Genomic DNA, 26,457 nt, shown 5'->3' with positions numbered 1-26,457 from the left:
GGATGGGTCAGTGGGACTTTGTTTGTGGCGTTCACGGTGACTCTGGGCTTTGTTCAGTTGTGGCGTGTAGGGAGGGTGCTGTCTGGGATCGCTGGATTGTCGGCGTGTTCGCAGTGACTCAGTTGTTCAGTCGTGTCTAGAAGCGGCACATCGCCCTCGCTTTTTCGGTTCGTTCCTCCGTTCCGTTCCTCGTCGGCGTGGAGTGATGAGTGTGGATTCGGGTGATTTTCATTGTGCGGTCGCTGTCTGCTCCGTGTGTGTTTGCGTGTTCTGTGGGTGGTGCGGTTTTGTAGTTTACTGAAGTCGTGCTGGGACACCCGAAGTGGATTTGTGTATAGGGCGCTCTGGCTTGCGGGGCGTTCGGTCGTTTTTTGATGGGGTTAGAGGCTTAAGAGCGCGTCTAATATCCTGGAAAATACGGTTATATAATAGGGTCTAATCATATATGAAACTTATACTTATCCTGTAGGTTAGACTTCTAGAAATGTTCTAAAATGCCATTTAAATTTCACTTTTCTACTGCTACTTGCTTTTCTTTTTAGCCATATTATTGCCTTGGCTGGAATGTTCCACAGTATGGCATGTTATTAGGTTCTTTTTTCAGATCAAGAGTGTTTTCGTACCTGTTTCGACTGCTCACTAGGTCTTTCTCAGAGTGGTCGCGTGATGTTGCTGTGACGTGTCTGTTCTGAAGATTTATACAAACAGCGAAGGCGTGCACACGAGCAAGAAAACACTAAGCAGAACGGGAACAACTCAAATCGGCCATCTCTGAGCACTGTAAAATAGAGAACCACATTATGGACTGGGATGGAGTAAACATCATTGGGCCAGAGGAAAACAAACATCGTCGCTGCATTAAAGAGGCAATTGAAATACGGAAACATGCCCACGGGACGATAAACCGGGATAAGGGGGCTCTTTTACTCTCACACACCTGAGATACTGTCCTGAGAAAGTCGGACTGCGGATGGCGCTGTCGTCCTGCCTCCACCGGTAGGAAAACAGCGCCAAAACCTGCTTAAATGAGCTGACCGGACACGTCACAGCAACATCACGTGACCACTCTGAGGAAGACCACTAGTGAACAGTCGAAACTGTCATGAAAACAAACTCTTGGTCTGAACAAAGAACCTAATAACATAAATTATCGGAAGACCAAATGAACCTCATTGGGCCAACATGCATTCTCATTGACTTGCACTAACTTGGATTTGACCTGTAGTTTGACCTGGTGAGGTACTTTGCTTTGTCTCCATGGATGTGTTTAATGCTATATTGTGGAACATTCCAGGAAACAGAATAACATCTCCATGAAGACAAGCAAGCGGCAGACCCTTCAACTGAAATTTACTCAATGTAGCTGTTTTTAATAACTGAACTTTTAAGTATGGTTGTTTATGTTTTGTAATTTGACATTTTTCATAGTAAAATAAAAAGTAAAAACGTGTTACCTTTGCAATTTACTCAATAATGTTGTTTTGTTGTTGTTTTTTTTCCCCCTAGTGGTCGGACGAAGCATGTGCAGCTCACCTGACTCAGCGCGACACGTACCAGGCCACGACACAGGGCCAACTCAAGGCTCAACTCTACCAGCAAATCATCAACTACTTCGACAAGGGAAAGGTAAAAACACACACGACAACATTCGGGTAAAGTAAAATGTCAATTGATATATAGTAATTAACAGCCTCTAAAGTTCTGGTATTTTGCAGCATTTTGTAGACGGTTCAAAGTTAAGTTACATTTTTGTCTAGATGCCGATAGTCTCTTTACAATTTGGATTATTTTTCATTTGATTCTCAGTTATAAACTAACTTGTGGATTTCATAACACTTGTGGGTGTCAAATAAATTGTATTTATAATTGTTTGTCTTCCCAGGTTATTCCAGTGTCCTAACAAAATGAAATGAAAAGCAAATTTGAATGGCTATAGTATACATAGTTCTGTGTACAAGCACATTATAAACAAGAAAAAATAAATAAAAATGAAAAGAATTGTATCTACTGATCAAAATAATGTATTCAAACTATCCAGCATTTATTAAACTTTATTAGCAGAGACCTATTATACTTCCTTGCCCAGTACAGGTGGACCAAACTTACAGATCTTCAAAATTTTACATAAAAAATTTGGATTTTCTAATAAGCTTTTAATCTTAAGATCATTTTGACAAGGCAAATTTATTTGTATATTAAAGTAATTCAAAGTGCTTTACAGAATAAGATATACATTAAAATCACAATGCAAACAAATTAAAACATAAATAATCATCATAAAATCAAAAAAAGAGAGACATTAAATGAGAGAGAAGAGTGCAGGATGTAAAACGTTTCAGTCACATGCAGCTAAACAGAACCGTTTTGAGCCTGGATTTTAAAAACTCGTCAAAGTAGAGGCATGGCTCACGTGTTTTAGGTTTTCCAAGTTTTAGCTGCATGAATCTGAATCTAAATCATGATTTTTACATTTACATTCTGCTCCTGAAAACAGCTAACCAACTTTTGACACTGATAAACATTTGCTTTTCATGTTCTAGTCTCTTTAAATGACATTGGATTTCACTAATAAAATGTCTAAGTTCAATTTAATATCTGATTCATTTCGTCATAAGATCTTCTGGGCGCACACTTCTGAACAAAAGAATAAATCGTTATATCTGAGCCCGTACAATAGTCTGTACAAAAGTCCCGTATCAAAGTCTGTAGCTCTAATAGGACTCCTTTGTGTTTTTCTCCACATTTCGTATCGTATGTCTCCAGCTCTCGTACCACCCGCTGAGCTCCTCTCCGCTCCTTTGGGTGTGATTTTCAGAAACATATCTTTTTCTCACGGTGCCCCTCTGTGCTCTGGAGAGTTTCACTATTGTAGAAAAAAACAGTAGGTTACCATCCGTAGCTACGTATTTTAGTGCTAACTGGGCGCCCTATTCTGTAAAAGTGTTGTTGTTTGAGCTGAAAGTCGTCCCTCGCTAGATCATGGTTCATCTGTTGCGATCTTGCTGTTCCACGGATTATTTTTAGTGCAGTTTTGCTTTTTTTTACAGCTTATGAATGCGTATTGTTTATTACGGGCGGGTAGTAATTACACACCGGTAGGTCAAGACTAAACCAGGTCTAAACCAGGACTAATCTTGGACTTAAGAGAGAGAACGCCGAGCAGTTTGTCCGCAATGCGCAGTCGGGGAATTGCCGCTCTTACCTTCGCGAGGTGCGGAGCTCTGTGCGGGTGTTTTCTCCTGCGGTTACCTCCGAGCCCGTCCTGACAGTGAGTCCTGTTTCATTTCTGGTTTAGTCCTGGTTTAGTCCTGTTTTAGTCCTGGTTTAGTCCTGTTTTAGTCCTGGTTTAGTCTCTTGTTTTAGTCCTGTTTTAGTCCTGTTTTAGTCCTGTTTTAGTCCTGGTTTAGTCCTGTTTTAGTCCTGTTTAGTCCTGGTTTAGTCCTGTTTTAGTCCTGGTTTACTCTTGTTTTAGTCCTGTTTTAGTCCTGTCTTAGTCCTGGTTTAGTCCTGGTTTAGTCCTGTTTTAGTCCTGTCTTAGTCCTGGTTTAGTCCTGTCTTAGTCCTGGTTTAGTCCTGTTTTAGTCCTGTTTTAGTCTGTTTTAGTCCTGTCTTAGTCCTGTCTTAGTCCTGTTTTAGTCCTGGTTTACTCTTGTTTTAGTCCTGTCTTAGTCCTGGTTTAGTCCTGTTTTAGTCCTGTCTTAGTCCTGGTTTAGTCCTGTTTTAGTCCTGGTTCTTGTTTTAGTCCTGTTTTAGTCCTGTTTAGTCCTGTTTTAGTCCTGTTTAGTCCTGGTTTAGTCCTGTTTTAGTCCTGGTTTACTCTTGTTTTAGTCCTGTTTTAGTCCTGGTTTAGTCCTGTTTTAGTCCTGGTTTAGTCCTGTTTTAGTCCTGTCTTAGTCCTGTTTTAGTCCTGGTTTAGTCCTGTTTTAGTCCTGTTTTAGTCCTGTCTTAGTCCTGTTTAGTCCTGTTTTAGTCCTGGTTTAGTCCTGTTTTAGTCCTGTTTTAGTCCTGTTTTAGTCCTGTCTTAGTCCTGGTTTTAGTCCTGTTTTAGTCCTGGTTTAGTCCTGTCTTAGTCCTGTTTTAGTCCTGGTTTAGTCCTGTTTTAGTCCTGTTTTAGTCCTGTCTTAGTCCTGTTTAGTCCTGTTTTAGTCCTGGTTTAGTCCTGTCTTTAGTCCTGTTTTAGTCCTGGTTTAGTCCTGTTTAGTCCTGTTAGTCCTGTTTTAGTCCTGTTTAGTCCTGTTTAGTCCTGTTTTAGTCCTGGTTTAGTCCTGTTTTAGTCCTGGCTTAGTCCTGTTTTAGTCCTGGTTTAGTCCTGTCTTAGTCCTGTTTTAGTCCTGGTTTAGTCCTGTCTTAGTCCTGTTTTAGTCCTGGTTTACTCTTGTTTAGTCCTGTTTTAGTCCTGCTTTAGTCCTGGTTTAGTCCTCCTCTTCAGTCCTGGAATCAGTCCTAGGTTAGTCCTGGTTTAGTCCTGGTTTAGTCTTCGTTCAGTCCGTGGCGTATGCAGCACAAAAGTTTGATATAATCTCGTGTTAACAGGCGGGTGCGGTGCTGTACTGCGCTGGTGCGGGTCTCCAAAAATGGACCCGTGCTGGACTCTGCGCTGTTGGCTCCATTACGGAATAAATGAATCTCCAGTTCGTTACATAAAGAAGGAGGAAAATAACAAAAGGACGACAGCAGCAATAAGTTTTAAGAAGGATGTAAAAGGATTGTAACTGTCCTGTGTGAGAAAAGTGTATAAAGTTGGCTACTTCGCGGATTTCACCTATTGCGCGTTATTTTTAGAGCGATAAACGAGGGATGACTGTACAGAAAACGATTCTTGTGAGCTTTTAACCATGTTATAATAGGGATGTAACAATATCCAAATCTCATGGTACGATATTATCACGATATTTTGGAGAGGTTTACAGAATTGTACATATATTTTTTTCCTTTTTAAATACCTTGTACGAAGTTTAAAAACACACTGAAGCACATGACATGGAACAAAGTGTTTTCCATTTTAGAGAAGAACTCAGCTTAAATATGCAGGGTTTGCGGGTTAAAAATATGAGAATGAAACCAAACAAAACGCAACTCTGGGTCTGTTTGTGATGAGGAAACAACATTATAGCACAGATCGGTAAATAGCGTAATACGGGACCTTGAACAGTAAACCGGGACAAAATCAAATACACCACAGATGTCTGACCTGCAGTCCACCTCAGTCTGAATATATGCACAGTTCGCAAAGCCATAACACACATTTGCTTAGCATCTGTAGCTCTAAGTACCTAACCCCTCCTGTCTTGCATGGCCGAGTTAAACAGACATTTTACAATCTCCCCATACGACCAGACAGATGCTTACTTACGGGGACCGGCTTGGATCGGAGACTAGCACTGTTGGCCGTCACTGCGTTGACGGCAAAGAAAATTGTGCAGGCAGCATCTGACATGTTTTGTTTTATTAAACGTGGACGATGTAACTTTTGTGGTGGAGAGTCCGTCACCTTCTTGTTTCTGTGGGTATGTCATTGCTCTGACATTTAACAGCTCTACCTGACGTTTATTCAATTACAGGTGGTTTTACAGCGGTCCCTCGTTTATCGCGGGGGTTACGTTCTAAAAATAACCCGCAATAGGTGAAATCTGCAAAGTAGTCAGCTTATTATATCTGTTTTAAGGCTGTAAAACCCCTCACCACACACTTTAAGTACTTTTCTCAGACAGGACACTTACAACCATTTTTGCATCTGTCGTCCTGATGTTATTTTCCTCCTTCTTTATGTAATGAACCGAAGATTCGTTTAAGCCGTAATGCGCTACAGTCTACCTTCCTTCAGCATGTCCAGAAGTCCAAATTTTTGTGCGATGGTTTGCATCTTCCTCGGCCTTTTGGGTGCGACCGCAGGAGCCTTTGTCGGTGCAGAACGTTTCTTCGACATTGTGGGTTTTGTCGGAGAGAAAACTCGCAAACATACAGCACTTTAAACATTTATGTAAATTTGTCAAGGTGAACACATTCTGTACTGTACAGGAGACACAGCACGGAGAAGACTGATTGACAATGGTCTACAGTCTCTTAGCCAATCAGAATTCAGGGGGAGGAACACAATGTGCGACCATATGCCATAAAAATAAAAAAAAAAAGCATGCAAAATTGGACTAATAAAAATCTGCGAAACAGCGAGGCCATGAAACTTGAGCCACGTTATAATGAGGGACGACTGTACAGCTCAAAAATACCTAAAAAAACAATACATTCTGACTGTGAGCGGGATTGCCTCTCCACAGATCTGATCTGTAACTTGGTCTGTTTTGGTTTCCACTAGGGCTGGGTATCATTAAGAAGTTGCCGATATGATACATATCTTGATACAGTGAGCTTTCAGTTTGATACGATATATTTCAAATCGATTCGATACGGTTCAATAAAAAAGATCAGTGGGCGAATGCTCTACCAACTGAGCTACTGCCGCCCATTTAGTAAAATATACCAAAAAATACTCTTGGCGATATATCGATACAGCAGCCCATGATATCGATACTGTATCATCACATTCAACAATACGATATATATCAAGATTTCAATCTTTTTGTACATCCCTAGTCTCCATGTATGTAGAAAGGTTTAATGCCACACTGTGAAACATTCTAGACAAAAAGGAATAACATCTACATGGAGAAAAGCATTTGACCAACCCTCCACCAGAAAAGTTACACAATGCACCTTTAAGGCTCTGCTCGATTAAGTGCTTTGGTTTGTCCATCAACATCACAATTTCAACATTTATCCAGATTTTTTTAAATAAAGAGAAGAAAAATGGAACAGTTTGTTAGCATGAGTAAACTAGTATCATGATTGACAATAACATTTTAACATTTATATTTTTTGTCATGTCAGGTTGTTCTAACTTTACTACTTTCCCAACTTCTTTTTTCCCCACAATAACAGTAATCCTCAAGTTGGTTGTTCAGTCACACTAGTTGTGTCTTTGGGCAAGACATTTAAAGGTTCTATATTATCGAAAATATACTCTTATGAGCTTTAAAGGGACAGTTTGGAATTTTGGACATAGGACCTCATTTCCTCGTGAGCCAGAGTGTTGGAGACGTGTGGAGACACTTTTTAAAAATATTCCATCCAGTCCTTGTATTTGCAGAGGTCACTGGTGCTAGACTAGTGCATGTCAATGGTCATAGTTATCCTGCCACTAAACACCCGAAACAAATCTTTATTACACCAGACTGTCGATGTAAATGTCTGGTGTTGATAGAATAATTTTAGAAGTAAAACCAACCAGTTGTACTTCCTGATAGAAAGTTTGGCAGCGGCGGACTGATATACGAGAAAATAGTCCCTCGATGCAAGGTTAGTTTTATTTCAAACATTATTCTATCGACACAGACATTTACATGGACAGTCTGGTGTAATAATAGATTTTCTTCAGGTGTTCTGTGGAGTGGGTAAGACTGTTTTTAGTGGCAGGATAACTATGACCATTGACATGCACTAGTCCAGCACCAGCGACCTCTGCAAATACAAGGACTGGATCCACACGTCTCCAACACTCTGGATCACTAGGAAATGAGGCCCTATGTCCAAAATTCCAAACAGTCCCTTTAAATCAGATTACAAAGCTGTTACCCGTGTGGGCTTTTCGGAAGAATTCAGTGCGTGTCCTAGGAAAAAAGCACAAGAGGTGGAAGGGTCCGAGTACAGGCCACTTTATTTTAGCATTTGCAGTTCACAGAGATTTAAGTTGATTACCAAGTACAACTGTCACCCCAGAACGACACCTCTGACAAAACCCAGAAAGTGGGGTAGCTTTATACTACCCATCTGACAAAACATTAACTTGTTGAACATTGTTAGATTTAGGGGCATCAGTACAGTTTAATAACATGTATTTTTATAGAACCATAGATAGACATCATGTGTTCTCCCTGTTGTCATTCCAAGGTACAAATATATGTGAATCAGCACGATCAACACAGTATATTTCTCACACCTCCTCAAAAACAGACCTGGAGTTGTGTTTTGTTTCAGTCACACATGTTTAAGTAATCCTTTATTTTTTGTCTATCTATATCTCCAAAGCTGAAAATGCTCAGTTCCACCTTGTGATGTCATAATGTCAAGTGTTAGTTTTCAAATATTCAAGTGAAGAAGAGAAGATTCTAGTGAAGGTGTGTGGAGTTTAAAAATACAGTGGTGGTACAGATTTTTTTTTTTTTTTTCAGTTTGAGGGAAGAACTCAGCCTAAATATGCAGGATTTGTGTGTTAAACATGTGTGAATCAAACACAACAAAACACAACTCCAGGTCTGTTTGTGAAGATTATAACCTAGATCAGAAAATAAGAGTAATATGGGCCCTTTAATTCACCTTTACCCTGCGTGAATGTACTTGTTGCAGTAATATGCAATCCTTAAAAACTCACAAGAATACAGAACTATTTTTGAGTTTGCAGTGAGTTTAGAGTAGACAAACACTCCAGGAAGCAGATATTGACTTGAGGAAACATGTCCAGATGGCCCTCTCAGACAGACCAGTGAGAGTTAAGACTAGCTCTACCTCCAGCCCTCCCCGCTCAGGCCCCTCCCGCCTCTCCTCCACCACGATACAAGAGGCCTTCGAGTGGGTGCGATCTCAGACGCCTCTCCACAGCTCTGGAGAGGCGTCACTTGCATAAATACAGCAATTCATAAACAAGAGAGTGGTTTGAAATCGCTAATATCTGATAAAACTATGTATACTAGGATACTGGGTAGTACTTAAAGGTGCACTGTGCAACTTTTCTGGTGCTTTTCTCCATGGAGATGCCACTGCTTTGTCCTTAATATTTCACAGTATGGCTTTAAACCTTTCTTTCTTCACGGAGTCTAAACCAGACCAAGTTACAGGTCAGATCTGTGGAGAGGCGACCCCGCTCAATCCGTGTATCATTCGTTCACTCGTTTTTCAATATAAAACCAAAAATAAGAAAACGAAAAAACAACAGTTTTCTTTGCTATTTGTCTCCAAAACCAAAATGAAAAAACGGATAACGATTCGTTTTTTCAGTTTTCGATTTTGTGTTTAAATGAAGAATGGAAAAAACAGATAACCGCGGAGGCTCAGAGTCAAAGTTTGAAGTCCGCCCCAGTTCCACTCTGGTCCTGGTCTGGTCCCGGTCTGGTCCCGCTCTGTCCCGCTCTAGTCCCGGTCTGGTCTCGGACCTGGATCAGTCCCGGTTCAGTCCGTACCCGGTGCAAAAGTTCGGCATCGCAGTCACGGAAGTCACGTAAACGGGAAACGGCCGTTATCCGTTTTTTCCATTCTTCATTTAAACACAAAATCGAAAACTGAAAAAACGAATCATTATCCGTTTTTTCATTTTGGTTTTGGAGACAAATAACGAAGAAAACTGTTGTTTTTTCGTTTTCTTATTTTTGGTTTTATATTGAAAAACGAATGAACGAATGATACACGGATTCTGCTCACAGTCAGAATGTTGTTTTTCTAGGTATTTTTGAGCTAAAAAAAAAAAAAACAACCTGTAATTGAATAAATGTAAGAAAAAGCTGTTTAATGTCACACTGTGGAACATTTCAGGCAGAGCAATGACACATCCATAGAAACAAAAGTGAAAAAATGCATAGCAAACTCAGATGGCCGATGTCCAAAAGCTTTTTTAAAATTATTTTTAAATAACTTTTGGGCAAAAAAAAAAAAAAAAAAGGCTTTGTCAGATGTTTTTCTTGCTTTGGACCACAGTAAAGTACATTGTTCCTTGCATTTGCACCTTTACAAGAGTATACTGTGGTCCAAAGCAAGAAAAATATCTGACAAATATTAAACATTTTTTAAAAACTTTTAGACATCGGCCATCTCAGTGTACTATGCATTTTTTCACTTTTGTTTTGCTGTTCCTTGCATTTGCACCTCTACAAGAACTTTAGTGTGTGTTTTCTGTTTCATTTATATCCATAGAAACAAGCAGGTGATGGACCCCCAACCGAAAAGTTACACAGTGCACCTTCAGTTGTGAACACTGTGAATCTGTCTTTTTTGGGGTGATACTGATGCTATTAAACTATATACTGGTTTATGTTATAATGTTATTTCATCATCAAAAACAAACCTGGAGTTGTATTTTGTTTGATTCACACATGTTTAACACAGAATCCCTCCATATTTAGACTCAGTTTTTCTCTCAAACAGAAAACACTCTGTTCGACTTTGTGATCTCATGCGGTAATACAGTAAGTGCTCCACTGTGTTTTTAAACTCCATACACCTTCACTAGAATCATTTGGATAATTTCAATCCTGGAATTGCCGATCTGTACTGAACAAAAGGTCAAATTTAGCTGTTAACTCGAAAACTACCACTTCATGATGTCACAAGGTGGAACAGAGCATTTTGAGATTTGTGGATGTAGACAGACAAATAATAAATTGTTACCCAAACATGTGTGAATGAAATAAAACACATCACCAGGGATATTTTTGACAAGGTAGTAACATTTTAACATAAAGAATCCATTTTTTGTAATGTAGGACCTTTAAAGAAATTGTTAGAGTTGCATCCTAACTCTTAATTTAAGCAAAGAGACTTGTAATTGGATATATTGTGATGGTCCACGATATTATTGTGAAAACTTTGACGATATTTCAGTTATTGTTACATCCCTAGTTTTTGGTCTACATGTTTTTACTCCTGTTTGAGTTTTGTATTTCACAGTGTTGCATTTACTCTTCCCATTGTGAGTAAGTCAACAAATAACAAAAGCTTAATGTTGACAATTTTAAACGATTTGAACATTTGTGTTTCTTGCACCTCTTCTTCAGTTATGGATTATTTTGCTCGAGCTCTCAGTGATGTATGAGCATAATATTAAGTGTGCTTTTGTCTGTGTGCTGAATAGATGTGGGAGGAAGCCATCATTTTGGGGAAGGAGTTGGCCGAACAATATGAAAATGAGATGTTTGACTATGAGCAGCTGAGTGCTTCTCTGGTAAGTAAGACATTTATAAACCAGACTTGTATTAAAAAAAAAAAAATGAATTAATGTACGTTTACTCTAAATTAGGCAGACCATACAACTACTTCACTACTGCTGCTGTGTTTAATTATTTATATGATTAGGAGCAATAAGACACAACCTGTTCAGAATATCATTTTGGCACATTTTATTAAGTGAATCCCATAGACCAGGGGTGTCCAACTCAAATTCACAAAGGGCCATAATTAAAAACTGGGACTAAGTCGTGGGCCAAAGTAAATATTTATAGAAAAATTTCAACAACATCTTCATGTTTTCTCTTCTTACGAGATATGTCTTATGTCAAATAAATGTAAAATAAATGTTTAATAATAGTTTTGCTTAAACATTGAATCCAGAACAAGCATAATATAAAGTAATAACAAATTTTAAATAAATCATGTCTCTATAGCCTGCGGGTCAGCTCTAATATATATTTGATATAATCTTGCGGCCAAATATAATTATATCACTGGCCAAATTTGGCTCCTGGGCCTGAGTTTGACATGTCTTCCACTGACTATATATAAATACACATAGATACCCGCCTTCTAAATAGGAAGCGAACATGGGGGTGCTTCCTGCTCCATCGACTTTGGCTCCAATTCACTTTATATTGAAAAAACGTTGTCCCTCTCTCCATAACTACTACAGTTAGCCCTGTCATCTTAAAACGTTCATATGAACCCGCTTTACATGATCCTGATGTTTTTATTTCACTATTTTGTCCATAAATCAATTTCTATTCCTAATATGGAACACTGTTCAAAACTCGCTCTTGATGAGCTTCATTTACCTGGAGCAGAACACTATGTGTGACGTCACGCTCCCTTAGACTCTTTATACAGTCTATGGTGAATCCACATGTTTTTTTAATATATAAACATCTTGATTAACTTTTTATCAATATATGAATTTAATTAATCATCTAATATTTTCATTATTTGTCTGAGTTTGTCTATAGTGCCCAAACATTTGTGTATAAACTAAATGTTCTAAATACCGTATCTATAATCTGATCTATAATCATAATAAACTATTATTTGCGCCATCTTTTATCATTTTGCAACTAATTTATGTAGTTATTTGGATAAAAATTTCAAATATATAGCTTCTGAATTGCTAGAATTAGAAAATAATTCCAACTTTGAATACAATGTTCAAAAACTCTGTTCTTTTATCCATCAGAGGAAACAGGCCCAGTTCTACGAGAACATCGTGAAGGTGATCCGACCCAAACCAGACTACTTCGCTGTGGGCTACTACGGCCTGGGCTTCCCCTCTTTCCTCCGCGTGAGTACCACAAACTCTCCCACACACATACACATACACATAGAGGATTATATTACTATGCACAAACTCATGGAGGGTAATGTTGTCATGTTAAACTAGGGACACACTGATCCAGCTTTTCCATAGACCATGAAAACACATTTTGAAGTGTGATCTACTGCTGAAGGAAATATAGATGATAAATTATTATATTACTCCTTAAAAAGTATTCTAGATTCACAATATTGTTAAAAAACTTGAACTGCCATAAATAAATAACTGAATGCATCACAGTTTGTATATATAGTGAGTCATAGAAGTTCATAATTCTACCTCCTACAGCTCAGATCTCATTGAAGTACAGAAAAAAGAACCAAAGTTTTCCCACTAGTACATGGAAAAATACCCACTATAAATTTTAAACTCCAAAAAGTATTGTTCCATCTGTCATGTACTGAACAATAAGTTGATATAATATTTACTGTGACAGGTCTACTTTTTCAGTTTTGATACTGATTTCAACAATATAGCTTGAAGTATCCACCAGTACCCGATATTACAGAGACTGAAAACAGCACGTATTTTCCTTTATACTAAATATTATATAAAATAAGATAAAACTGATCCAACTGCATAATGTAAATGTTATTTATCTGTTTAGTAACTACAAAATAACTTTGTGTAAATAAAAATTCTGTTATTATAAGACTTTCTGCAACATATATGCTCAGTAAAAAGACTTATTACCATATTTTTCAGACTATAAGTCACACCAGCCAAAAAATGCATACTGAAGAAGAAAAACACATGTATAAGTCACACCGGACTGTAAGATTTTGTAAAATCAGAGACCAGGAACTGACATTTCATTTTGAAAATGTATTTATAGTAAAAAAAAAAAAAAATAGAACAGAGAACAACAGACTGTTAACTTCACATATGAACAGTTCTTCAAATAACTATAACATAAACAACAGAACAGAACAATTTTAACAAACTCTCCATCTCACTCCAAATCACTAAATCCACTGAATTCTTCATCCTCGGTGTCACTTCTGAACAACTCCACGACCTCCGGAGGTAAACAGAGCACCACTTCCTCTTCTGTGTAGCTGCCGTCAGACTCGGCATCAGTTTCAGTTAGAATTATTCTGGGCTTTCTGAATCCCGACAGCACGGTTTCAGTTGTCACTGAAATCCAGGCTTTGTTGATCCATCCAGGACTTCCAGGAAAGTCGCATGATGCACACTCCCAGCTGCTGTGAAGTTGTGTTCTCCATCCCCACTTTTCACCAGTCCCTCACAAGTTTCTCGCTCACTCCAAACTTTTTTTCTGCTGCTCGATTACCGTTTTCGGCTGCATATTTCACTATGTGCAACAGGACAGTGGCTCTTTCTGCAGGAGACATGCTCCAAGTGAAAGCGGTGCAGGAGTAATCGGCGCAGCAGATACTGACACACAAGACTAGAGCGCCCTCTCAAAGCTGTCAGTCAAAATTTTAATATATAAATCACACCGGAGCATAAGTCGCAGGACCACCCAAACCATGAAAAAAGTGCTACTTATAGTCTGAAAAATATGATACACCAATTTATCATCAGATACACCAAACAGAAGAGTATCGACTGAACCTATATCTGTTGCAGCAATATTTTTGAATATCAACACTGATAACCGAGACCAGTGTCAGACCAGTGCATCCCTAGTTATTATAATACAAGACAACAATATGAATACAATTTCATGAACTGCTAAGGAAAATGTTTGATACTCTATATTGATTTTTATGCCAGAGAAAAACACAATATTTTTGACAATATGACATTTTCCAGACAAAACAATAGTGGTTTCTTTAGTATTATCATGTCTAGTGCTTCTCTAGTGGTACAATTTTTAGTATTGATTTGTGTCTGGGAAAGACATGGCAAAACAGATCAATGTATCCACCTTAAAGGCCCATATTGTGCTATTTTCAGATTTTTGTTATGAGGTTGTTTTCCTCATCACAAACTTACGTCGAGTTGTGCTCTCCCTGAGATTTAATGTAATTCTAAAAAGCAGCTGGTGTTATCTATTTATCTGTCTGTGTGTCTGCCTGTCAGTCTGTTTGGACGCACCCTGTCATTCAGTGTGTTTTATTTATTTATTTTTTATTAAGGCTACAAATATATGAAGTTATGTGGAATCCTGTAGCAAAGAAATGACTCTAAATAAAATATAAACAAAAGGTGTCTAGTTCAAGGATTTGAATATAAAATAAAATGACAGTGTTTAGTGGAACCAGATCTTTGGCATTTTTTGTCCTAACAACATGAAAATTGGCACTGCACACACCCGTCCCATTAGGATGATACTCTCCAAATTTGAGATCAGTCGGATGAACGGTTCGAGAGTCACGCATGGAACAGACAAACACGAACAGACACACACGGATGGACGTTCCTTGCAGTAATAGATAGATTATTTAACTTTCTTTCTTTTCTACATAATTCCACATATCTTACTTCATATATTTCATGTCTGAGAAGGGGTGTCCAAACTTTTAGCTGGTAGTATATGTATTGTTGACTGCTTTTGTTTACACTGTTGCACCAAAATGTCTTGAATATTCCCATTATCTGGCACTATTTATTTTTTATTTTACCAAAAAACATGCACAACTACACTCAAGATGTGTGTAAAAACAAAAGTTATTTTGGTGGAAAATGTTGAAACGCTTCTTCAGTTCTGGTCAAAATGCCGGTGGACACTTCCTTATATCTGCCTGAAGGGAGGAGCTAACTACACTGAAACTACTCTGAAACTAACACATCTACTTGTTTACAGTGTCTGTTAGTTAGCTCAACCTAATAAACTGATTGTGGGGCCTTATTGGCGTAATTCAGGGACATAATGGAGCTTTCACATGTTTGGGCCTGACCTGGCTACAGCTATTGTTTTGTTTTGTGTTTGTTTTTTTCTTTTCTTTTTTGTTTTGATTTAGGTTTGAGGATGGAGTTGTAAATAGGAGATAGATGATGTCTGAGTCCTCCGTTTCTGTTTAAGGAAGGATTCTCTTAACAGAAATAGCCTCTTTAACTCCCTTCTCAAAGCAATTCTTTTCTCTGACTAAGATCTGTTTTTTTGTGTGTGTGTTTTTGTTTAGTCATTGTAGTTAGCTCCTTTCTTCAGGCAAATATAAGGAAGTGTCCACCAACATTTTGACCAGAACTGAAGAAGCAGCTTGGATGAGCTACGAAACATATTTGACCAAATAAACTTTTGTCCAGTTGACAAATTGAATTTCTCCTTTTGCCATGCACAACTCTTTTTAATCTCAGGTTATCCACAGTCTTTCCTCACAAAACAAACCCAGCCACTCCAGGACAAGTAATAAAACCTGCTGCTGACAAAGAGACCTGACGAATCACCACAACTTCAACCAATTGTTCCTCAAACTCAGGCTTTAAATCCTGTTACCAGACCTGAGCTGGACTCTCATCGCTCTTGTACTTTTACCACAGGCGGCGTTGTGATACTGACCAGCAGCTCTGTAAACTGAATCTGCCCAGTCTGTAAAATAAGTGGAAGATTGGTGCCACAAAAGCCATATACAAGACAATATGTTTCAACTTCAGTATATAAAAGTTGGAGTTTTTTTTGTTTTGTTTTGCAGAAGTGGTGAGATTTTTTACCATTTTTGTGTCATAATTAGGGGTGTAACAATAAACGAAATATCGTGATATCATATTGTCAAAGTTTTCACAATAATATCGTTGACTATCATAATATATATCGAATTACAAGTCTCTTTGCTTAAATTAAGAGTTATGGTGCACCAATAGCTGAAAAAAAAAAAGACAGAGGGAACTACATAGACCATGATCCTTTGCTCCATTTCAGTTTCGTCCCTATCCATATCGTGAGCTTTCCCACGATATCGTAATAAATATCATACCGTGAGGTTCATACCGTGATGATATTGTATCATGAGACTTGGATATTGTTACACCCCTAGTAATAATGTAAGATTTGAGAAGTAGAGGGTAAATAATTTTATTTACAAGAACAACAATACATTGAATTGCCTTAGGCCCTGTCCACACTAGTATGTATTCGAGTCGTTTTCGTTGTGGATACAGTGTTCGTTCACACTAATCCAACTGAAAACAGCCCCAGAGACGGAACGATCTGGTGCCACTGATACGCCGATGTACGTCTATGCACCGTGAAGTAGCTAATTCACCTCCAAAACGCTAAGAGGCTACAATATATTCATATAGGCGGTCTGTGAGTGTGACCTGCAGACGTATAATCTCTGAAAAGTTTAACACGAACCATCTCCAACGAGACAGAAACACAGAACAGACTCACCATCAGCAGAACACCCCTCTGTCACAGAAAGAACACATATAATCCACTGAGTCGTGTCCTTTAGTCCGACAGAAGCTGAACCGCATCAGCGCACAATAGCGAGCTGTTTTGAGCGCTCAGTTTATCGAATTAGCCATGTGGTTTTAAATTTAATTTCTGTAAAACGTAAATAAATATGCTCAAAGCTGTGTGGATAGGGAAGGCTTGCAGGTACAGAAACGACATGTCTGGAAGCAGATCGTTTCCAATACTGTGATACACGGATTCGTTTCAGTGTAAATGAGGTCTTAGATAAATAAAAACAGTGAGCGGTGAAAAGTAAAATCTTAAATAAGAATTATTACTAAAGATGTTGGCCATGCATGTCGCCTGCTTGTCTCCATGGGAATTCATAGGTTTAATGCCATATGCAGGAACATTCCAGGCAGAATAATGAAACATATCTATAGAGCCAAGCTGAATCCACACCCACCACCTCAAAAAGTTATCCAGTGAGTCTTTAATACCTTGTTTAACCCTTAAAAATGCTATCACTGCATATCTAAAGTCCCTGGTTTTACAGCTAAGCCTTTACTGTCCTCTCCCTCCACCTCTGCCATAAATTCCACTGAAATCCCCTGGTGATTTGTCATTGAGGCTTTAATTTGTCCTCTGCACCAATTCCCCCTTTGGACATGTTTATTTATCAGAGGCGTCCCTTCCACTGGAGCTTTCCCTCTCTCAAACACACACCGTGACCCTACAGCGCCCCCTGGATTGCATTATATGAGCCCCAGTTTGAGGATGACTGACCTTCTGGATTGGACCATTTATATTTCATGAGGAGGACATGGGCAGTTTTATTCCTATCCCAGAATCCTTTGTCCCTCCTGACCGATTTCGTATTAAAGTGAAGGACTCTATTACAGTGAGGTTAAACTGTTGGTCTAATGTTTGGGGATGTTTAAATACAGTTTGAGGCACTTTCTGTCTGGAATTGGGACAGTATCACGAATTTATACATTAAAATAAAAACAATTTGGGCTGCTCGATCATGGAAAACATCATTATCAGGATTATTTTGGTCAATATTAAAATCACAAGTATTCAAACGATGTATTTATTCAGCTTTTCTCTCTCAAAAAAAAACCCAAAACACTTTGTTATTGATAATTTATGCAAAACTTTCAAATTGAAAATAAATATAGGCTACATATATGAACCTGAGAGCAGTTTTTTGATGTATAAAACATAAAATCAATAAAATATATATTGAACATGAAATAAGGCATAGAAAAACATAGATGTAACTAAAATAAATTGTATATCCAGCTGTTCTACAATCTCTATATTTAAAAAAAATTCATAAATATACTTATTTATATAAAAAAAAAAATCCCCAAATAAACTTTATTAAGCTTTATCGTTTCAACTCGATTATATGAGTTTGGAGATCGTTTCACACACAAATCGAAATCACAATCAAAATTCAATTAATTGCGCAGCCTTAAAAACATTATATTTTTAACTACCCAAAAATATTTTAAAACAAGTTAAAATTGTACCACCAAATGTTTCTCCTTGTCTCAATTAAAGGTACATTGTGTGGAGGGCTTTCCATCATCTGCTTGAATTTTTCACAAAATACCATAAGCAAAGTGCATGTATTTAATTACTGGTGTCATTCTTACTGTCAGTGGGATTGCCTCTGTACAGATCTGACTTGTAACTTGGCGTATAATGTCACCTGCATGTACACTACCGGTCAAAACTTTTAGAACACCACACTTTTTCCAGTTTTTTTTACTGTTTACTGTTGACCAAAACATATTCTAAACTTTTGATTCATGAAAGTGTCCAGATATAACAGCTGAACACACTCGTGGCTCGTTCTTTTTGCAACAGAAATCAAATATCCTTAAGAAAATTCTTCCCAAGTCTGTTGCAGAAGTTCTCATAAATGTGTGGCACTTGTAGGTTTCTTGGTTTTCACTCTTCTGTCCAGTTCATCCCAAACCAGCTCGATGGGGTTTAAGTCTGGACGCTCCATGTTTTCAAGTTTTACCACCTTGTTCTTTTTTCCTGAGGTAGTTTTGGCAGAGCTTGGACTTGTGTTTTGTATCTTTTATCTTTTTTTAACCTCTGGCTGTTCAGTTCTTACCTTTATACCATTTCAAGCTCTTCATTGGACTTGCACGACTTGAATTGCAATAAATAACTGGAAAAATTAGGCTGTTCTAAAACTTTTGACTGGTAGTGTATCAATGGAAGAAGTTTAATGCCATACTGTGCCATAATATAATAGGTCAGATTAAGTCGGCTGTGTGCTTTCCGTATTTAATTACGAAGCAGATTATTGTCCGATAATCAGGAAGTGTGTGTTAGCATGCTAGTAGTTGTTAGCTTTACTGTCACAACAACTCCACTCTGGTTGTGAATTGTAAAATTATGCTTATAAACTTATCACAAAATAACAATTATGCATAACTTAAAGGTGCATTAAACCTTTCTATCTTCATGAAAACCAAACCAGACCAAGTTACAGGTCAGATCTGTGGAGAGGCGACCCCGCTCTCAGTCAGAATGCCTGTTTTTCTAGGTATTTTTGAGCTATAAAACCACCTGTGATTGAATAAATATAAGATAAAAGATAAAGCTGTTTAATGTCATACTGTGGAACATTCCAGGCAGAGGAATAACATAACCATAGAAACAAGCAGGTGACGAACCCCCAACCAAAAAGTTACTGTGCACCTTAAAGTGTGGAATAACGTTGAACCACTGCAAACAGTTTCAAATTACCTCGTACTGTGTTTCATGTTTTAAGTGCCGCTCTTTAACTCCAGGTACATTAAAGAATTACACAGAAAAACACTACACGCTCGACTAATGAAGACAAATCCAGAAGCCCAGATTAGGGCTTTTCTTACGCTTGTTTTGGGGCATCTTAAAGCCAATTGAGTGAGAAAATCGATACTTTGATAAAAGCGTTTTGTGTCCAGCTGTCGTGAGAATTGATTTTATGTAGCACAGTGTAATTTACTTTATATGAGTCATTTGCTGTGAGATGCATGAGCCACTTAGCTTTAAGTGTGTGATTAGAAAAGCAGCTTACTTTAATCAAATGTCCACTGCACTGAGGTTGTAAGCTTTTCACATACCGGTCCTCATTGTGGGGCCCGGTTTAAAACATGGCGATTTAAATCCAGCCTCACAAATTATAATGCTTTAATGATTATATGTTTAAGTTAAAGTCTGTTTTGATCTCATTGAAAGATTCATAATCATAATTTTGTTGTGGTGAAGAGGGAGCTGAGCCGAGTTCGATTTACCGGTCAGTCTTCATTCCTCCCCTCACCTATGGTCATGAGCTCTGGGTCATGACAGAAAGGACGAGATCACGGATACAAGCAGTCGAAATGAGTTTCTCTCTGCAGAGTTGCCTCGAGAGGAGCCAGTTGAGGTGGCTCGGGCATCTGTTCCAAATGCTTCCTGGGTGCCTCCCTTGGGACGTGTTCCGGGCATGTCACATCGGGAGGAGGCCCCAGGGAAGACCCAGGACACGCTGGAGGGACTATGTCTCTTGGCTGTCCTGGGAACACCTCGGGGTTCCCCTGGAGGAGCTGGAGGACGTGTCTGGGGTGAAGGAAGTCTGAGAGTCCCTGCTTAGACTGCTGCCCCCGTGACCTGGCCCCAGATAGGTGGAAGAAAATGGATGGATAAATCATAATTTTGGTTCCCCTTGACCAGATGGCGATGTCATTATTTTCAAGTAAATTTATGACTAAGTAAGCAAGATCTAAACTTCTTGTTGCTTTTTTTTTTTTTCTTACAAATTTGCCCTGAGTAAATAGATGGAAACATGATGAGTGATTCGATTCTTGCTCGGACCAAGTTCTGTTGCTGTGTCCCTAGACAAGACACTTTCCTATATTATTAATACCTCAGCTGTAATTACTTGACATAATTTTATTTAGTTTTGTTTTGCAATTTTGTGGGCCGATAAATAAGCATTAAAAAAATTAACATAAAGGTCAGAGCCAAGAATCAAAGTCACAAGGCAGAGGATGGCACAGAAAATACTACGAGCAACATTAGGGCTGAACGATTTTAAGAAAAAAATTGATTGCGATTTTCTGGCAAATATTGCAATTTTTATTTCAACCATGATGTTTTTTTTTTTTCAAGTTTCAGTGCACATGAACATTTGCAAACATTACATCATACCAGAGTCCTGCACAGACGATCTGACGCTGGACCGTAAAGCCCAATTTACGCAGACATTAACGGCTGTACTTTATCCTCTCTACCAGCACTCTACAGACATTTCCTGTATGCTTTTCTTTCTTGCAATATACATTGAGTAATAATGTGTTTAATGCAGCTTTGCGCACATTTGTTTACATTTACGTACAGAAACGAAACTTAAAACCACATGGCTAATTTGCATAAACTATAAGCACTAAATAAAACAGCTTGCTCCTTGTGCGCTGATGCGGTTCAGCTTCTAAAAGACACGAGTCAGTGGAATATGAGTGTTCTTCCTTTGACAGAGGATGTGCTGATGATGGTGAGTCTGTTCTGTGCTTTTATTGCATTGGAGATGGTTCATGTTAAACTTTACATGAACTCCAGGTTTAAACCCTCATTTCCGAGCGTTGTAGTGGTGAATTACTTAATACATAAACCTCGACGCGGATCCATAAATCAAAAACAACAGCAGCAAGGCGACGGGGCAGTGTGCGTTGAGTCGACACAGAACTAAACTTCACTCTTAAATTGAGCTTTAGGAGCTCTGCAAAAAAAAAAAAAAAAAACAGGGCTTTTACGCTCCCAAAATCGTGTTGTTTGAGATCTCGATTTTCAGTCCAAAGCGATAGATCGTTCAGCCCTAGGTAACATTATGTGACTTTTCTGGCTGAGAATCTGCCATTAGCTTGTCTCCACGGAGATGTTATTACTTTCCACATTTTATAACCTTCTTTGCATTTATTAATTTCATTCATTGACATTCATTTATCGCTCCAAAGTACCTTGAAAATCCTGCATTCTTACTGTGAGCTGGGTTGCCTCTCCACAGATCTGACCTGTACAAAGGCCTGGTAGCGTCCTTGTCTCCTCAGAGCTAGAAAAGTTCTACGTCTTAATGTGTAGCACTCCAGGCAAAGGCAATAAAGTCTCCATCCTCCAGCCTCTACCAGAAAACTTACATAAATACCCTTTAACTTCCTGCGACGGCGTTCAATCCAGCATGTCCTGTATATCACTCCTCCTCTCCTCCCTCTCTCCACTCATCTCCCTAAACCTCCTTCTTAATCCTCTATTGAGTTGCCAGTGCGCACTATCATTCTCAAAACTCCGTGGAGATTTGGGCGAGGGTGCGTTTGAAATATGCATCGGCGCACCCCTCCGTGAGAAGCGTGAGGATATGAGCTGTCATGTCCGATCACTCCGCCTGCTCCCGGTACAGGGCCCAGGGCACTCGGCGCAAGATGAAGGTCTGTACGTGACTCATGTATTTTTACGGAGCGCTCCTCGGATGTCTCCTCACTCGATATTTTTCAGTTTTTCGGAATAAAGTTGGAGAAGGTTTTTATGAATCCATCGGGGCGCCAAATGTTATCAGAAAAGAGCAGATTGGAGGTATTGTTCAGTACAGCGGTGTGAAAGTTATTGGCTGTTTTTTTTTCTCAGCGATACACGTTGTACTTGAAAATATATGAAACAAAACAGTAGCTTACTCTGATGTGCAAATATATACCGAAATAAAAACATAAAAAAGGTGCAAATGCAGGAAAAGCAACTTCAAAAATAGTGCAGAATAACACCCAGGTGGCGTTTTGTCATACAGGATTTCTACAAACCAAATGAGTCTTTCAATTCATAAATCTACATGCAATAGCGATACTTTGCAGTGACATTACGTTGGGGGTGTTCTACGTGTATTTCTAACGAGGAATGTTTAGGTGTTACCATGGTGACACAATGCACACACCTGCAACCACTGTCAAAAACAAAACAGACATCATCCGTCTCCTATTTACAACTCCATCCTCAAACCTAAAACAAAACAAACAAAGAAACCAACAGGGATATCCAGGTCAGGTCCAGAGGTGTGGAAGCTCCATTATCGACCTGAATGATTCTGTTAATAAGACCCCAGACTCAGTGCAAGTTCAATAAGCTGAGCTAAAAACAGAAACTGTAAACAATTAGGTATGTTTCAGAGTAGTTTCAGTGTAGTTATCTCCTCCCTTCAGGCAGATATAAGGAAGTGTTCACCAGCGTCTGACCAGGACTGAAGAAGCAGCTTGGATGAACTGTGAAAAAAAATAAACGTTTGTCCAGACAAATTGAATTTCTCCTTTTTCCACTGACAATTATTTTTTTTGACTGTCTTGAGTTGTGAATTGTTTAAGTAACCTTTTATGAAAAATTGGAAACTGGAAAAAGGCACTGGAAAGGTTCATTTGTGATTGTAGTATCTCTAAAAAGTGCAGGCTACATAAATTTCCTTTAAAATATGATAAGATAAAAGAATTGTTTAAAATTTGTCCTTGAATAGAATTAAAACCTGAAATGGAGAAGAAAAAAATGTCTCTTAACCCTCTCAGGCTCAAATTAATTTTTAGTATCAGGAAAAATCTGATATTTGGGGAAAATTATAATATTGGGTAGTAATATACAGTCCTGACTTTTTTATCCTTTGTAAAAAAAAAAAAAAAAAGTATTTTGCACTTCTGGCAGGTCGTTTGCGTGTAGCCATTCTTGCACAGTCTGCATCGCCCACGTTTATCAGCACGGATGAGAGAAAAGGCTCCTGAGTTAAAAAAGCTCATAAAATATGGATGTGGAGTAAGTAGGTAATTGGCATTTAGTTGTTGCAAATCTGCAACGCCTGCCTGGAGAGGGTTAAAGCTCCAATATTACACGAAATTGACTCTTGTGAGCTTTAAGCCATGTTATAATGCTGTTACCTCATCAAAAACATACTGGAGGTGTGTTTTGTTTTATTCACATGTTTAACTAACCCTGGTTTATTAGTCTGTCCACATCTCCAAAGCTCAAAATGCTCTGTTTCACCTTGTGATGTCATGAAGCGGTAGTTTTGAAGTTAACAGCAGTGTTGGGGACGTTAGTTTAAAAAGTAGTGTTTGCTCGTTACTCTTTACTTCTTTAAAAAGTAATCCCTTACTTACTTCACTTAGTTGCCTTCTATGGAAAATAACTTTTTACGTTAGTCTTTACTTTGGTAACGTTTTGGTGGTAAACTCCATCTAAGGCTAAATACCGACACAAGACCCGCAGTCGACAAGTGCCGTAAGTGAAAGTTGAAAAGAACTTCAAAAGAGAATTCAAGAGGACATCAATCATCAATCAATCAATCAAACTTTATTTATAGAGCGCTTTTCATACAAAAACTGCAACACAACGTGCTTTACAGTTCACAGTTTGGTCTTGAGATTCCTATTTGTGACATAATGATCTTTTTTACAACTAACTATCTGGAATCGTTTAGAGGCAAACGGGTGGGGTCCACGCGGTCTACCCTGGGGGATTCATCTCGGCGAGCAAGGGACGGCCGCTCTGTGCTCGGTTAACACTGGGTAACAGCTACATTTTGCCTTTAGTTCAGTAGAAATTGGCAATTCCAGGGCTGAAATCATCCAAAATGATTCTCATGAAGGTGTGTGGAGTTTAAAAACGCAGTGGAGCACTTCCTGTATTACCGCATCACAAGGTGGAACCAAGTATTTTCAGTTTGCGAAAAGAAGTCATCCTAAATATGCAGGGTTTGTGTGTTAAAAATGTGTGAATGAAGCTAAACAAAACACAACTCGCAGGTTTGTTTGTAGTGAGGAAACATTAAAACATAAAAAACTGCATAATATGGGCCCTTTAAGTGGAAAAGTAGATTTCAAGTTTGACAGCCGACATAGTTAAATCTGTATATACAAAACACCAGTGTGTATCAGAAAATCAACATTGACAAGTAGCGCCGTTAGCAGCTGTGTGATGCAGGAAATCTTAAGTAATGGTCTTAATGATATCTGATATATCTGTGAGAGCGTAGTCAGGTTTTGAGGTGCCTGGATTTCATTAAAACTTCACTTCCAGCAGTGAGGAAGCTAATATCTTTTTGATTGAAACAGTGTGAACCCAAGAGCTGACAATCTGTTCTCCTGACAAATATTCCAACAATAGAAGCAGCTGTGAGGACTTCTACTCCTTCACTGTGGATAATTTGCAACAGAAATCACAATGTTACTTTAGAATCACAATGGTATCAGCTATTAGTATGCAGAAACTTTTGTGAAGAAAATACAGAGAACTTTCACTTGCATTTTCTATGGGTCTGTATTATATGTTTTAAAGGTGCACTGTGTAACTTTTCTGGTGGAGGGGCCGCCTGGAATGGTCCACAGTAAAGCATTACCGTATTGTTTGGAGTATAAGTCTCACCAGCCATAAAATGCATAATGAAGAAGAAAAAAACATATATAAGTCTTACAGGACTATAAGTCACACTTTTTGGGGAAATGTATTTTATAAAATCAGTGACCAGAAACTGACATTTCATCTTGAAAGTCAAGTTCTAGTGAAAACAATAGAACAGAGAACAACAGACTGTTTACGTCACATATGAACAGTTCTTCAGATAAACTATAACATAAACAACAGAACAGAACAAGTTTAACAAACTCTCCATCTCACTCCAAATCACTAAATCCATTCAATTCTACATCCTCAAGTGTCACTTCTGAACAACTCCACGACCTTCGGAGGTAAACAGAGCATAAGCTGTCATCAGACTCAGTATCAGTTCCAGTTAGAATTATTCCGGCCTTTCTGAATCCCGACAGGATGGTTTTGGTGTCACTGAAGTCCAGACTTTGTCCATCCGTCCGGTGACTTCCAGGAAAGTTTCATGGTGCATCCTCCTGGTGTCAGAAGTTTCTGTCTCACTCTAAACTTTCTTTCTGCTGCTCGATTACTGTTTTCGGCTGCAGATTTCGCTACTTGCATCTTGTAATCTGCAAAATATGGTTTTCTTCTCAGTCGTCTTTATACGTTTATTTAAATGTTATATTTTCAGTGGTACAGAAGTAATGTTGCGATCGACTGACATGATACAGACAGGACAGAGGCTCTTTCTGCAGGAGACATGCGCAGTAGAGTGAAGTGACAGTGGTACAAGAGGAACAGGAGCAGCAGATACTGACACACAAGTCTAGAGCCTCTCGAGACTGTCAATATGAAAATTTTAATATATAAGTCGCACCGGAGTATAAGTTGCAGGAAACACCCAAACCATGAAAAAAGTGTGACTTATAGGGCAAAAAATTTACAAAAAAACATATTTCCTTGCATTTGTTCAATTCCAGGTGTTTTATAGCTCAAAAATACCTTAAAAATAGGAAGTATTACCATGTTCAGGCTTGCGTTTCCATAGATCTGACCATTAGCCTGTCTCTATTGTGATTACCAAGTTTATTTCCATACTGTGGAATAATCAAGGCAAAACGGCAATATCACGGTGACAGATCCTCCGCTATAAAAGATACACAGTGCACTTTTAAGACTATAAAAGTGGTTGCTGCTAACTTTTTGTGAAATAAGATGGAGGAGGGGTCTGTCACCTACTTGTCTCCATGGAGATGCTGTTGCTTTGCCTAGAATGTTCCACTGTCTGGCATTAAATTTACCGTATAAATCTTTCTTCATGATTTATTAAGTTTTAGTCGGTGTAGTTACTTTGCTGTGTTACCAACTTATCTCCATTAAGGAAAATCTGTTGCACCAAGAGGCCAGGTTCCATATCAGATCTGTGGAGAGGTGA

The 26,457-nt window shown here is 38.5% G+C and overlaps 1 protein-coding gene across 1 annotated transcript in view; it reads left to right on the top strand.

Annotated features, from left to right (window-relative positions):
- The window catches only part of dock1 (dedicator of cytokinesis 1), a 708,121-nt gene that overhangs the window by 603,975 nt on the left and 77,689 nt on the right, over positions 1–26,457 (top strand). The window contains exons 38-40 of the mRNA XM_055150424.1: positions 1,507–1,626; positions 10,895–10,984; positions 12,200–12,304. Coding sequence (XP_055006399.1) covers positions 1,507–1,626; positions 10,895–10,984; positions 12,200–12,304 — 315 coding nt within the window. The remainder of the gene's footprint in view (positions 1–1,506; positions 1,627–10,894; positions 10,985–12,199; positions 12,305–26,457) is intronic.

This window comes from Boleophthalmus pectinirostris, unplaced genomic scaffold (genome assembly GCF_026225935.1).
Source record: "Boleophthalmus pectinirostris isolate CB_2022bp ecotype Guang Dong unplaced genomic scaffold, ASM2622593v1 HiC_scaffold_14, whole genome shotgun sequence".
NCBI classification, from domain to species: Eukaryota; Metazoa; Chordata; class Actinopteri; order Gobiiformes; family Gobiidae; genus Boleophthalmus; species Boleophthalmus pectinirostris.
The sequence above is the reverse complement of the archived record's forward strand: the minus strand, read 5'-3'. Positions and strand labels throughout refer to the sequence as shown.